Source organism: Stomoxys calcitrans, chromosome 1 (genome assembly GCF_963082655.1).
Source record: "Stomoxys calcitrans chromosome 1, idStoCalc2.1, whole genome shotgun sequence".
Classification (NCBI taxonomy): domain Eukaryota; kingdom Metazoa; phylum Arthropoda; class Insecta; order Diptera; family Muscidae; genus Stomoxys; species Stomoxys calcitrans.
In genome coordinates this window covers 227,318,743-227,333,544 of record NC_081552.1, presented here as the reverse complement: position 1 = coordinate 227,333,544, position 14,802 = coordinate 227,318,743, and the positions used below count along the sequence as shown (strand labels likewise).

Sequence of the window (14,802 nt, the reverse complement as noted above, 5' to 3'; positions counted from 1 at the left end):
ATTTCATTGAATTTCATACAGCCGGTTTGGCGCCTATTGGCAGCAAATACACATTAAAAACAAACTTTGACTCTCGTATAAGAGAACAATTAGATAAGATATAAAATATTATAATTATAATTTCTTTGCGCTGCAAACCATGATATCATGCCAAACACTCTTATCGGACTTAGTTCCAAGCATGAAACCCAGTCCGTCATTAGTGCTTGAGAACGATGCACTTAATACTGATTGTAGTCGCGTTTGTTATTGCCGTCGGTGTTGCTATTAAAAGCCATGGGTCGAAAAAATATATGCGAAGTGTTATCGCAAATATACCAGGGCCCCATTGTATACCCATTCTAGGATGCCTTTACGATGTTTATAAATTAAATCAGAAAGGTAAAATGCATAATTTTTAAAATCAAACAGCTTTCATGAAATATAAAATTTCAGATTTTTTCAAGCGTATGGAAGATTTTATTGGGAAATATGGTCGCGTTATAAGAATGTGGGGCTTTAATCGCTTGGCAATTATGAGTGCGGACATTGAGTTAAATGAGCAACTTTTGATCAGTAATGATCATATAACCAAGAACCGCAACTATGAAACTCTACACCAGTGGCTGGGTAAAGGTTTGCTTATAAGCAATGGCAAAAAATGGCATGCTCGTCGCAAGATTATAACACCAACATTTCATTTCAAGATTTTGGAGCAATTCGTAGATGTTTTTGAACGGCAGTCTTCGTTGGTGTTGGAGATTTTGAAAGAAAGGGCCGATGGGAAGACAGTGTTTGATATATACCCATTCATGTGCTTATTGACTTTGGACATAATAGCAGAGTCTGCCATGGGAACCAAAGTTAATGCACAAAGTGGACAAGCAATACCATATACTTCTGCTGTCAGAGAGTGAGTATGGTAACAAGTAGGAAGATTAAGTGGAATTAATTTTGCCATTTGAGAAAATATAAGAGAAATATTGTCTTTAAAGAAAATTTCATTAAAAATTTTGTCTTTAGAGAAAATTTCATTAAAAATTTTGTCTATAGAGAAAATTTCATTAAAAATTTTGTCTATAGAGAAAATTTCATTAAAAATTTTGTCTTTAGAGAAAATTTCATGGAAATTTTGTCTTTAGAGAAAATTTCATGGAAATTTTGTCTTTAGAGAAAATTTCATGGAAATTTTGTCTTTAGAGAAAATTTCATGGAAATTTTATCTTTAGAGAAAATTTTACGAAAATGTTGTCTTCAGAGAAATGGAAATTTTGTCTTTCAACAAAATTTCATGAAAATTTCGTCTTTAGAGAAAATTTCATGGAAATTTTGTCTATAGAGAAAATTTCATGGAAATTTTGTCTATAGAGAAAATTTCATGGAAATTTTGTCTATAGAGAAAATTTCATGGAAATTTTGTCTTTAGAAAAAATTTCATGGAAATTTTGTCTTAGCGAAAATGTTGTCCCGTAAGTGGGTATGATTTTCGTGTCCTACTCCCAAATACCTTTCATTTGAGCCCCAAATTGTCAAAATCGGTAGATATGTATGTCCAATTGAGGGATGTTTTGTGGGGTAAGGTGGTCCCCCAGATACTTAGCCCGAAAAAAACAGCATCGCGCTCTATCCTCAAATACCATTTCTTTAAGCCCCATATTACCATTAGCTTAAAGGGAGTTTATGGGAGGAAGCATCCCCCCACACACTTGGCCCCAAATTAGTTATCAAATTCGTTTTCTAATCTTAAACACCTTTCATTGGAGCCCCATATTGGCACGGTTGGTAAATTTTTACCCTTTGGGGGCTGTTTTGGAAAAGGGGCTGTGCCCAAATACATGGTCCCACATTTAACTGTCAGATTCGTATTCTACTATCAAATACCTTTATTTGAGCCACATACTGCGATGGTAGGCAAATAATTGCTGTATGTGGGGTGTTTTGGGGAATGGATGACCCCCAGAAAATTGGTCCCGTATGTGGGTATCAATTTTGTGCTCTTCTCCCCAACACCTTTCATTTGAGCTCCATATTGATATGGTCAGTAAAAATGCCCGATTTAGGAGTGTTTTGGGGTGGTCATCCGAACACTTAGCCCTGAAAATAAATCAGCATCGTGCTCTACTCTCAAATATTATTTATTTGAACCCCATGTTGTCATTGGCCTCAAAATTTAATAACAAATTTGTTTTCTAATCTCAAATACCTTTCATTTAAAACTCTTATTGTAAAAGTCGGCAAATATATGGGGTTTGGGGTATGGACCCTAGATCTATCAATATCGAGCTCCACTTTCTTTTACCGAAATTGTCATGGTGAGCAAATACGTCTCATTTGGGAGTTGTTAGGGGGGTTGAACAGTTGACAGTTAGTCCCGAAAGTTGATATCGGATTCGTGGTCTACTCCTAGAATACCTTTAATATAAGCCCCATATTGCCAATGTCGTCAAACATGTCCGGTTTTGGGGGTGTTTTCGGGGATGGGGTGGCCACTCAGTGACGTGGCCCTGAAAAACAATGTCAGATTTGTGTTCTACTCCTAAATACCTCTTATTTGAACCCCATATTGCAATGGTCAGCAAATATGTCCTATTTGGGTGGTGTTATGGGTGTGGGGTGGTCCCATAGACACTTTTCCCGAATATTGATATCAGATTCGTGCTTAACTCCCACAGACCTTTCATTTGAGCCCCATATTGCTATGGTCGTAAATTTTTCCTCTTGGGGGAGGGGCGGCCCCCAAAGACTTGGTCCCACATTTGGATATCAGATTGGTGTTCAATTTCCAAAGATCTTCCTCTTTGGGGGTGTTTTTAAGGAAAGGGCGGCCTCCAAAACACATGAACCCACATTTCAATGCCAGATTCATATTATACTCGCACATACCATCCATTTAAGTCCCATATTGTCATGATCGGTAAATATGTCCATTTTAGGGGAGTTTTGCGGGTTGGGGTGATCCCCCAATCACTTGGTTCAACAATTGGATATCATATACATTTTCTAATCTTAAATACCGTTAATTTGAAACCCATATTGTCGTGATTGGTCTATATATATATATATATATATATATTTAGTAAGTTTTGGGGGCGGAGTGGTCCCCATAGGTACACCATCCGATATTTGGAGAAAAAATTTTTGGTTTTAGGTTACTGTAAGAGAGCATACAAAATTTCGTTTGAATCGCATCACTCCTCTCCGAGATCTGGTGTTTCTGAAAATTAGGGTAAGGGAAGGGTCCGCCAACCCCTTTAGATATAACCACGGGATCATTATGCATCATCTGTAAAAATTTCAGGATAATCGGTTCAGCCGCTTTTGAGTCTATACGAAACATATATATAGGGTGATTTTTTTGAGGTTAGGATTTTCATGCATTAGTATTTGACAGATCACGTGGGATTTCAGACATGGTGTCAAAGAGAAAGATGCTCAGTATGCTTTGACATTTCATCATGAATAGACTTACTAACGAGCAACGCTTGCAAATCATTGAATTTTATTACCAAAATCAGTGTTCGGTTCGAAATGTGTTCATTCACCGTAACGTGAATATATATTCTTGATCGTCTCAATATCTTGAGTCGATTTAGCCATGTCTGTCCATCCGTCTGTCGAAATCACGAAAGCGGTTGATCGCGTACAGCTAGTCGCTTGAAATTTTGCAGAGATACTTAGTATTAATGTAGGTCATTGAGGATTGCAAATGGGTCATATCGATTCAGATATGGATATAGCTCCCATATTAACCGATTTCCCGATTTGAGTTTTGAGTCCCTAGAAGCCGCAATTTGTGCCCGATATGGCTGAAATTTTGCAAGAAGTGTTACGTCATGACTTCCAACCACTGTATCTAGTACGGTCCAAATCGGTCTATAACCTGATATAGCTCCCATATAAACCCATCTCCTGATTTGACTTCTTGAGCCCCTGGAAGCTGCAATTTTTGTTCGATATGGCTGAAATTTTGCAAATAGTGTTCTGTTATGGCTTCCAACAACTGTGTCTAGTACGGTCCGAATCGGTCTATAACCTGATATAGCTCCCATATAAACAAATCTTCCAAATTGACTTCTTGAGCCCCTGGAAGCCGCAATTTTCATCCGCATTGGCTGAAATCTTGCACATAGTGTTCTGTTATGACTCTCGACAACTGTGCGAAGTACGGTCAAAATCGGTCATGAACATGATATAGCTCCCATATATACCAATCTCCCGATTTGACTTCTTGAGCCCCTGGAAGCCGCAATTTTTGTCCGATATGGCTGAAATTTTGCAAATAGTGTTATGTCATGACTTCCTACCATTATGTCTAATATGGTTCAAATCGGTCTATAACCTGATATAGCTCCCATATAAACCGATCTCCCGATTTGACTTCTTGAGCCCCTGGAAGCCGGAATTTTCGTCCGATTTGGCTGAAATTTTGCACATAGTATTCTGTTATGATTTAAAACAATTATGTCAAGTACGGTTTGAATCGGTCTATAGCCTGATATAGCTCCCATATAAACCGATCTCCCGATTTGTCTTCTTTAGCCCATACAAGCCGCGATTTTTATCCGATTTGGCTGAAATTTTGCATATAGTCTTCTGTTATGACTTTCAACAACTGTGCCAAGTACGGTCCAAATCGGTCTATAACCTGAAAGTACTCCCATATTTTAGCCGAACCCATGCGGTGGGTTCCCTAGATTCGACCCGGCTGAATTTAGCAAGCTTTTACTTGTTCTGGATGCATTGGTAGCTCTTGCAATGCTTCTGGCTGATATTCACTCCAAAATTGACAACTCTGACCAAACTGAAGATGTCTGACAGTGATATAAAAAAATTTTATAGTTAAAAAAATTTCCATAAGAATTTTGTTTTTAGAGCGAATGTCATTCAAATTGTTTTATTACAGAATGACTATAATGATGGCATGGCGATTCCAACAACTTCATTTGCACAATGAAATTCTGTTCAGCATTCTACAGCCAATTAAGAAAATGAGACAAACCAAGCTGATACAAATTATGCACCAGTTTACCCGCAATGTTATAGCAAAGAGACGCGAAGAGTTGAAGAATAACAAAAGAAATACTAATGCGGCTTATAATGAGGACAATACGTATTCTGAAATCGGTGCCAAAAGACGTATGGCCCTGTTGGATGTCTTACTTCAGGCTACAGTAAACGGCGAGCCCTTAACAGATGAGGACATACGAGAGGAAGTCGATACTTTTATGTTTGAGGGTCATGATACCACAGCTTCAGCTCTGAGTTTCATTCTGCACTTGCTAAGTCGCCATCCCAGGGTTCAACATAAATTATTAAATGAAATACAACAAATCTATGGAGACTATGATGTCGTACCCTTTACACTAATGAATCTAAATGAACTGAAATACATGGAATGTGTGATAAAAGAAGGCCTACGCTTGTGCCCTCCAGTGCCAATTATTGCTCGCGACATGATGGAGGATTTCAAATATGGTAACTGAAATTTTAACCACGAACATCAATTGAAAAAAAACTTCAATGACCTTTTACCTTAGAACATTCTAGTTTGGGTCCTGGTGTCATACCTGCCGGTACTGAATTTTTCATGCTTCTCTATTTCATGATGAGGGATCCCAAGCGTTTTGAGAACCCTAATGATTTTTGGCCCGAACGTCATGAACATGATCTTGGAAGTTCTTTTGGTAGTTTTGTTCCTTTCAGCGCTGGTCCACGTAATTGCATAGGCCAGAAGTTTGCCATGTATGAGCTGAAGGTGGTGCTGGTGAAGATTCTGCAACAATACGAACTCTTACCTTTGGGAGAAGATGTCAAACCTGTGCCGAATCTAGTGCTACGTTCTGAAAACGGCATGCAACTGGGTATAAAGATGAGATCGTAAGGCGTTTTTTTTTAAGAATTTCATATTTTAAATAAAAACTGTCAAATGTCAAACTAGCCGAACCGGTCCCGCTCCGCTGCGCCTTCTTTAACTCTCTAATGTCTTTTTAAAATAGGGACACTTCGCCCTGAATGTGGATATCGAATTTGTGTAGCCCATGTCCGCCTATGACGCTGAATGCCTACGTTCGAATCCTGGCGGGAACATCGAAAAAATATTTAAAGCGGTGGTTATCCCCTTATGTCAATCTCTCCATGTCCGTCCGTCTGCCCGTTCGTCTGCCCGTTCGTCTGCCCGTCCGTCTGCCCGTTCGTTCGTCTGTCCGTCGAAAGCACGCTAAATTTTGAACGAGTAAAGCTAGCCGCTTGAAATTTTGCACAAATACTTCTAATTAGTGAAGGTCGGTTGGGATTGTAAATGGACCATATCGGTCCATGTTTTGATATAGCTGCCATATAAACCGATCTTGAGTCTTGACTTCTTGAGCCACTAGAGGGCGCAATTCTTATCCGATTTGAATGAAATTTTGCAAAATTTTGTTATGATTTCCAACAACTGTGCCAAGTATGGTTCAAATCGGTTCATAACCTGATATAGCTGTCATATAAACCAATATGGGGACTTGACTTCTTAAGCTTCCAGAGGGCGCAATTCCTATCCGATTTGGATGAAATTGCGCATGACGTTTTTTATGATGACTTTCAACAACTGTGCCAAATAAGGTTTAAATCGGTTCATAACCTGATATAGCTGCCATAAAACCGATCTGGGATCTTGACTTCTTGCGCCACTAGAGGTCGCACTTATTATTCGACGAATTCTCTCATGACCATCAACATACGTGTTTATAGCCTGATACGTGGTCTATAGCCTGATACAGCTCCCATATAAATCGATTTCTCTATTTTACTTCTTAAGTCCCCAAAGGCCGCAATTCTTATTCGAACTGGGTGACATTTTACAGGTCAATTGACAGGTCGCCTACATATGATTTAATTGTGGTCCGAACCGGACCTTATCTTGCTATCGCTCTAATAGCAGACAAATCTTTTCTTTTATCCTTTTTTTGCCTAAGAAGAGATGCCCGGAAAAGAACTCGACAAATGCGATCCATGGTGGAGGGTTTATAAGATTCGGCCCAGCCGAACTTAGCACGCTTTTACTTGTCTATTTTCCCTTAAGCACCTTTCGTTTGAGCCCTATATTATAATGATGGGTCTATATATTAATTTGGCGGGTCTTGGGTGGCCCCCGAGGCATCCGACCCCAACAATAGGTTTGTTTTAGGTGACTGTAAGAGTGCAAAAAAAAACTAAGATCGAATAGCATTACCAATCTCCGAGATCTGGTTTTTTAAAAAATTAGGGAGGTATGGCACCTCAGACATTTCGACTCAAATATCGATAGTAAATTTGTGCTTCACTACCAAATCCCTTTAATTTGAGCCCCATTTTACCATAGTCATTAAACGTGAACCCTTTAGAGGGTTTTGTGGGGGTGGGGCGCCCACCTGCACTGTGCCCTGAAAAGAGTTCTTTACTACTAAATACCGTAGATTTGACCTCCATAGTGCCATAGTCGGAAGTGAAGCTCAGTTAAGGGGGTGTTTAAAGGGGTGTCTCCTGAACAGACCAACCTACACAATCTGTGAAAATTTTAAGAAAATCGGTTCAACCATTTTTGAGTCTACGGAACAAACAAACAAACCGAATCCCACATAGTCATAATTGGTTAACATGCCCATTTGGGACATTTTCGGGGGGTTTGTGTGACCCCCTGTATTTCAATCTGATTTTGTATGTCAGATTCGTAATCTACTCCAGAATAACTTTCATTTAATATGTACGTTCAATTTGTGTGCTTGGAGGAGTTTTGGGGTTAGGGCGACTTCATGAGTACTTGGACTTACTTTTTAATACCATTTCGCATTCTACTCTTCAATACCCATCCTTACCGTTGTCCTTATCGGTCGTCTTTTGATTTTGGGTGGTGTTTTTGTGGTAATGGGGTGGGTCCGCCCCCTTCCGATATCAACAAACTGTAAAGCCTGCTCCTCCTTCCTGCCCATACCCGCAATCTGTATCTTTCATTTGAGTCCCATATTGTCATGATCGTCCAATATACCTATTTTAAGGAGTTTTGGGGTTATTTCGACCCGATTTTTAATATAAAATTCGTACTCTACTCCTGAATACCTTCATTTGAGTCCCATATTGCCCCGATCGATACACTTTTATTTTTGGGTAGTACTTTTGGGTTATGGAGCAAGGTCCGCACCCCTTCCCATTTCAAAAAACTATATAGCCTATGTTTCCTTCCCGACCAACCTACACAATCTGCGAAATTTTCAAGATTATCGGTTCAGCCGTTTTTGAGTCTATACGGAACAAAGAAACAAACCGACAAACAACATTAAAGACTACAAGGACTCATTGTGCGCGAGAAGCAGTTGGCCAATAGGGGTGGTGGAACGTAATAGTCTAGTAACCGCAGCATTCACAAATATTGGCAGTTTTAAATGCATCTTTTGCATTGACAAAAGATCGCAAATTTTTCGCTTCGAGTAGTTATCCAATATCAACATCTTGTTCTTAACTAGGTTTTCCCTTAGAGCTGTTAGAGCATTTCAAAAATGTGCAAGAGTGGAGGGATGATATACATCCATAACCCACTCAGTTCGTTCGCTCAAAACTTGACAAGCACATCGGCCCTCTCAAATGCAAATTGCAAATTTTGCCCATAAACATTTCACTAAGGAACAGGGGCAAACTTCTTACATATCAATGAGTGCAGTCCGATTCAAGTTTAAGTTCAATGATAAGGGGCCTCCTTTTTATAGCCGAGTGCGAACGGCGTGCCGCAGTGCGACACCTCTCTGAAGAGAAGTTTTACATGGCATAGTACCCCACAAATGTTGGCAGCATTAGGAGGGGGAAAACCACCGCTGAAAATTTTTTCTGATGGTTTCGCCAGGATTCGAACCCAGGCGTTCAGCGTCATAGGCGCACATGTTAATCTCTGTGCTACGGTGGCCACTTACATCGGCCCACTCATTCCTCTCGATATTCTTGTGCCCCGGCACCCAGCATAGAGTCAAGGTGTGATAGTACTGTACACGCATCACTAGCTCACGGACGAGTTTTACACCTTGAACGTAACTAACCTCCTTACAAAATCCTTAATTATATTCCATGCCACGCCGCTATGATGGTTCATATCTGGTATTGTGTCCCCACCTAAGTGCTAGACGCAAAAGCCAGGCATTGACATAGGAAATGCTCCAACCTCTCATCATCTTCCCCGCATGCCCTACACATGCTATCACTTGCGGTCCCGATTTTACATAAATGAGCTCGTAGTCCTATGTGTCCCGTTATGACACCAATAGCTATACTGACCTCCTTCTTACTTCCTTTCGGTAATAGCCTCGCCTTCTCACGATCTGGATCCCCCCATAGGATTTTCGCCGTCCTACAGACGGTTTCGCTGTTCCACAGGGTTGCATGCGCATTCGTCACTCAAGCCCTTAACCCGGGCTGCGTCGACCCGAAATGCTTCGGGTTAACCAAGTTTATTGAACACAGTCCTCTGGTTTTCACTGCCAAATCATCTGCTTTTTCATTTTCCTTTACTCCGCTATGGCACGGCATCCAAACAATCATCTTCCCCACATGCTACACTTGCCGCACCGATTTTGCCCAAGTGAGCTCACAGTTCTATGTGTCCTGTTATAATACCGAAAGCTTCTTCTTACTTCCTTTCAGTAATAGCCTAGCCTTCTCACGATCCGGATCTGCCCAAAGGATTTTCGCCGTCCTACCGACCGTTTCGCGTTCGTAGCCCAAGCCCTCAAGTCGGACTGCGTCGACCCGAAAGGCTTCGGGTTAACCAAATTTATTCAAGACAGTCCTCTGGTCTTCACTGCCAAATTATCTGCTTTTTCATTTCCCCCTTACTCCGCTATGGCCCGGCACCCAAACAAAGCGGCCCCCATTCTCAGGAAAGGAGTTAATCTTTTTCTTGCACTGCAAGACTGTTCGTGACCTTACCGACCCAGTTGTTATAGCCCTAATGACTATTTTACGGTCTGTAAAGATGTTCACGCTCAACATCCTCGCAATAAAAACACACCACCCCACGCATTCCATGAACGCCCGGATCTCCAGCTGGAGGATCATATTATGGTCAGACAGTCTAAAACAGATCTCAGTTCCTGGGTTCTCAATGTAGACCCCCAGGCTCACTCTGTCCTCTAGATTTGATCCATCCGTGTTACAGGATCTTCCAGATGGCAATACTAGAGTTCCGTCAATCCAAGACTGTGCCGATGGCAGTAGTGCCTAGCACTCGACCTCAAGTGTCGTCTCAGGCATACGATCGGAGACCTCTTCCATTCGTTCCAAGTTTCCTAATGTCGCCTCGATTATACCGCGATAGTCTGATCTACTCCTATCCTCTATCCACTCTCCCATCGTCTTAAGTCTCATGGGTCGGATATCTACAGTAGTCTTCAGTGCCCTAATGGCTGTGCTCCTCATCATTCCGCATATGGCAAGACAACGTATTCTTTGAACCTGTTTTATGGTCCTTATATTGCACCTTTTCTCTATCGCAGTTTACAAAACTACTGAGGCGTAATTAAGTATTGGCCTTATCACGGCCATGAAGAGCCAGTGGACTATCCTTAGATTCAGGCCCCTTTTCGAGCCTACGGCCCGTCTGCATATTGCCCAACATCTGTGAGCCTTCTCCTGAATGTGACACTTCCAATTCACCAAGATCGAGCCCAGTCATATGCCATATGCAAGACTCTTTCGGCCCTTCTGCATAGCTGGTTCGGATCCTTACTCCTTAGAAATATTATAACATCGTCTGCGTAGCAGACGGGTTCAAATCCCTCCTCAGCCAGCATCCGTTATAGGTTATATAAGGTCAACCATAGGAGTGGCGATGAAAAGGGGGCAATTCATCGAGAAGTGTTACGCTGATAACGTCAAAATGCTCGTCGGAGGTATCCACTCTCCCTGGGAGAGCGCAAGGCTTGACGCTCTACAGTGTTCCACACATGTTCGAAAATCCGCATTTTAACCAGATCCTACCGGATGCACTGCCGATATTGATGACTACATAAATCAGCTCATCTGTGTTGTGCCTTCTTGCCACTCTGGCGTAAGAGGGGACCGCTCCTTACCATTCTGAGCGACCATCTTCCCCTTCCGTGACGGCTGTGGCCTTCTTTTGGAAGTCACAGTCCTCCATGAAGACTGAGGGGCCGCGCGCACTTCCTTCGTTTCTGTTTCGAGTTTGTCTCCCTCCGCAGGACTCTGTCTGGAGTCTCCATTGCGGGAGGGCTGGCTTGGTTTTCCCAGAATACTTGAAAGCGGGAAGTTAGCGTCAGCATTTTAGCTTTGTTATGCTCTTGGGGAGATCTGTTTCAGCTTCCGTAGAAGTGCTTGGAATGTTAGTTCTGTCCCTTCCAGCATCCTGCAATTTTGCCCGATTGCGCTGCCGGTGCACACTTCCCTGTCTGCTTCATTGAGCCCGGATCGCTTTCTCGGTCTGTTTGTGAGCTTTGCAAAGCCATCGCTCACTTCTGCCGACATCCCATTGTTCTCTTCTCTCAATTCGGCTGCGATGACTGTTTCATTGACACATGCTACGGTCTGACGCCACCACCGCACCTGTTGGGTCTTTGGAGTCCATTTAGAACCTAATTCAAAAAGGCTATAACATTTTTCATAATAGGAAGTACCTATTCCGGGATACGGATATTCTTCTTTAAGGAGCGAAATGAAAACACGTCCGCTTGACTCAAAGGCTACTTATGTCTCATTTCCATCGGTAACTCAAGTATAAATTACATGCTACAGATTTATTAACAATTTTATACCAACCACCGAAGGATGGGGTATAGTCATTTTGCCATTCCGTTTGCAACACATCGAAATATCCATTTCCGACCCCATAAAGTGCATATATTCTTGATCAGAGTAAAAATCTACGACCATCTAGCCATGTCCGTCCGTCTGTCTGTTGGAATCACACTACAGTCTTTAAAAATAGAGATATTGAGCTGAAACTTTGCATAGATTCTCTTCTTGTCCATAAGCAGGTTAAGTTCGAAGATGAGCTATATCGGACTATATCTTGATATAGCCCCCATATAGACCAATCCGCCAATTTTGGGTCTTAGGCCCATAAAAGCCACATTTATTATCCGATTTTGCTGAAATTTGGGACAGTGAGTTGTATTAGGCCACTTGACATATTTCTTTTTTTAATTTGGCCCAGATCGGTTCAGATTTGGATATAGCTGTCATATAGATCGATCCGCCGATTTGGGGTCTTAGGCCCATTAAAGCCACATTTATTATCCGATTTTGCTGAAATTTAGGACAGAGTGTTGCGTTAGGCCCTTCCACATTATTCATCAATTTGGCACAGATCGGTACAGATTTGGATACAGCTGCCATATAGACCGATCCACCGATTTAGGGTCTTAGGCTCAATTAAAGTCACATTTATTATTCGATTCTGCTGAAATTTGAGACAATGAGTTGTGTTAGGCCCTTCGACATTATTCGTCAATTTGGCTCAGATCGGTACAGATTTGGATACAGCTGCCATATAGGCCGATCCACCGATTTAGGGTTTTAGGCCCCTGAAAGCCACATTTATTATCCGATTTTGCTGAAATTTGGAACAGTGAGTTGTGTTAGACCCTTCGACATTCTCCGTCAATTTGGCCCAGATCGGTACAGATTTGGATACAGCTGCCATATAGACCGATCCTCCGATTTGGGGTCTTAGGCCCACAAAAGCCACATTTATTATCCGATTTTGCTGAAATTTGGGACAGTGAGTTGTGTTAGGCAACTTGACATATTTCTTCAATTTGGCCCAGATCGGTTCAGATTTGGAAATAGCGGTCATATTGACCTATCTCTCGATTTAGGGCTTTGGGTCCAAAAAAGGCGCATTTATTGTCCAATGTCTCCGAAATTTGGGACAGCGATTTGTGTAAGGCCCTTCAACATTCTTCTTCCATTTTGGTACAGATCGGTCCAGATTTGAATTTAGCTGTCATATAGACCGATCTCTTGATTTAAGGTTTTGAGGCCATATAAGGCGCATTTATTGTCCAATGTCGCCGAAATTTTGGATAGTTAGTTAAGTAAAGTCCCTCGGGAAATGGTAATAAATTTACCCTTCTTTTAGGGAAATGGTAATAAATTTACCCTTCTTTTAGGGAAATGGTAATAAATTTACCCTTCCACTAGGGAAAGGGTAATAAAACTACCTTCTGCAAGGGAAAGGGTAATAAAACTAGCCTTCCCCGGGGGAAATGGTAATAAAACTACCCTTCCTTCCTCAAGGAAAGTGGTAATAAGACTCCCCAAGGGGAAGAATAGTTGCATATAGCACCCATATAGACCGATCTCTCGATTTAAGGTTTTGGGGCCATAAAAGTCCCATTTATTGTCCGATGTCGCCGAAATTTGGGACACTGAGTTGTGTTGGGCCCTTCGACAGTCTTTTAAGGTCATAAAAGGCGCATTTATTGCCCGATTTCGCCGAAATGTGGGACAGTGAGTTGGGTTAGGCTCTTCGACATTTTTCTGCAACTTGGCCCACATCGGCCCAAATTTTGATATAGCTGCCATATAGACTGATATCTCGATTTAAAGTCTTAGCCCCATAAATTGAGAATTGAGAACCCAGGGACTGAGATCTGTTTTAGACTAAATGACCATAATACGGTCCTGCAGGCGGAGATCCGGGCGATCACGGAATGCGTGAAGTGGTGAGGTGCTATTGCGAGGACGTCTTGTGTGAACATCTTTTCGGACAGTACAATTGTCATAAGGGCAATAACAACCAGGACGGTAAGGTCACGAACAGTCTTGCAGTGTAAGAAGGAGATTAACGCCTTCTCTGAGGATGGCAAAATCCGCATCGTTTGGGTGCCGGGCCATAACAGAGTAAGGGGGAATGAACAGACGATTTGGCGGTGAACAGACGATTTGAAGGCCAGAGGAATGCCGTCAATAAACTTGGTTAACCTGAAGCCTTTCGGGTCGAAGCAGTCCAAGTTAAGGGAGTAGGCGACGAATGAGCATGCAACATGGTGGAACAGCGAAACGGTCGACAGGACGCCGAAAATCCTATGGGGGATCCAGATCGTGAGAAGACGAGGCTATTACAGAAAGGCAGTAAGAAGGAGGTCAGTATAGCTATTGGTATCATAACGGGACTTATAGGACGAGCTCACTTATGTAAAATCTATGCGGCAAGTGATAGCATGTGTGGGGCATGCAGGGAAGATGATGAGACGTTGGCGCATTTCCTTTGCCATTGCCCGGCTTTCGCGTACAACAGATACCGGTACTTAGGTGGAGACACAATATCAGACATGAACCAACTTAGGGGAGTGGTATTGAAAACAATTAAGGATTTTGTAAGTAGCACGGAATTCCTAACTTAAAATTTTCTTTTTAGAGGTTACTTTATATTGAGTTGCCCAAAAAGTAATTGCGGATTTTTTAAAAGAAAGTACATGCATTTTTAATAAAACTTAGAATGAACTTTAATCAAATATACTTGTTTTACACTTTTTTTCTAAAGCAAGCTAAAAGTAACAGCTGATAACTGACAGAAGAAAGAATGCAATTACAGAGTCACAAGCTGTGCAAAAAATTTGTCAACGCCGACTTTATGAAAAATCCGCAATTACTTTTTGGGCAAACCAATAGTTTTAAGAGCGCACAACAAGCTGATTAGGTGTATGTCCATAGTGGCATGGGGCGGATTAATATCTGCACCCTCTTTTCAACCTAACTTAACCTAGCCCCATAAAAGGCGCATTTATAATCCGATTTCACTGAAATTTGACACAGTGACTTATGTTAGACTTTTCGACATCCGTGTCGTATATGGTACAG

General features: G+C 41.7%; 1 protein-coding gene across 1 annotated transcript; it reads left to right on the top strand.

Annotated features, from left to right (window-relative positions):
* Nucleotides 1–207: 207 nt before the first annotated feature.
* On the top strand, nt 208–5,916 carry LOC106093718 (cytochrome P450 4d8). Its single transcript, XM_059371004.1, has 4 exons — nt 208–381; nt 436–892; nt 4,883–5,454; nt 5,517–5,916. The coding sequence occupies exons 1-4, from the start codon at nt 216–218 to the stop codon at nt 5,858–5,860; spliced, it is 1,539 nt and encodes a 512-aa protein (XP_059226987.1). The 5' UTR covers nt 208–215; the 3' UTR covers nt 5,861–5,916.
* Nucleotides 5,917–14,802: the final 8,886 nt, after the last annotated feature.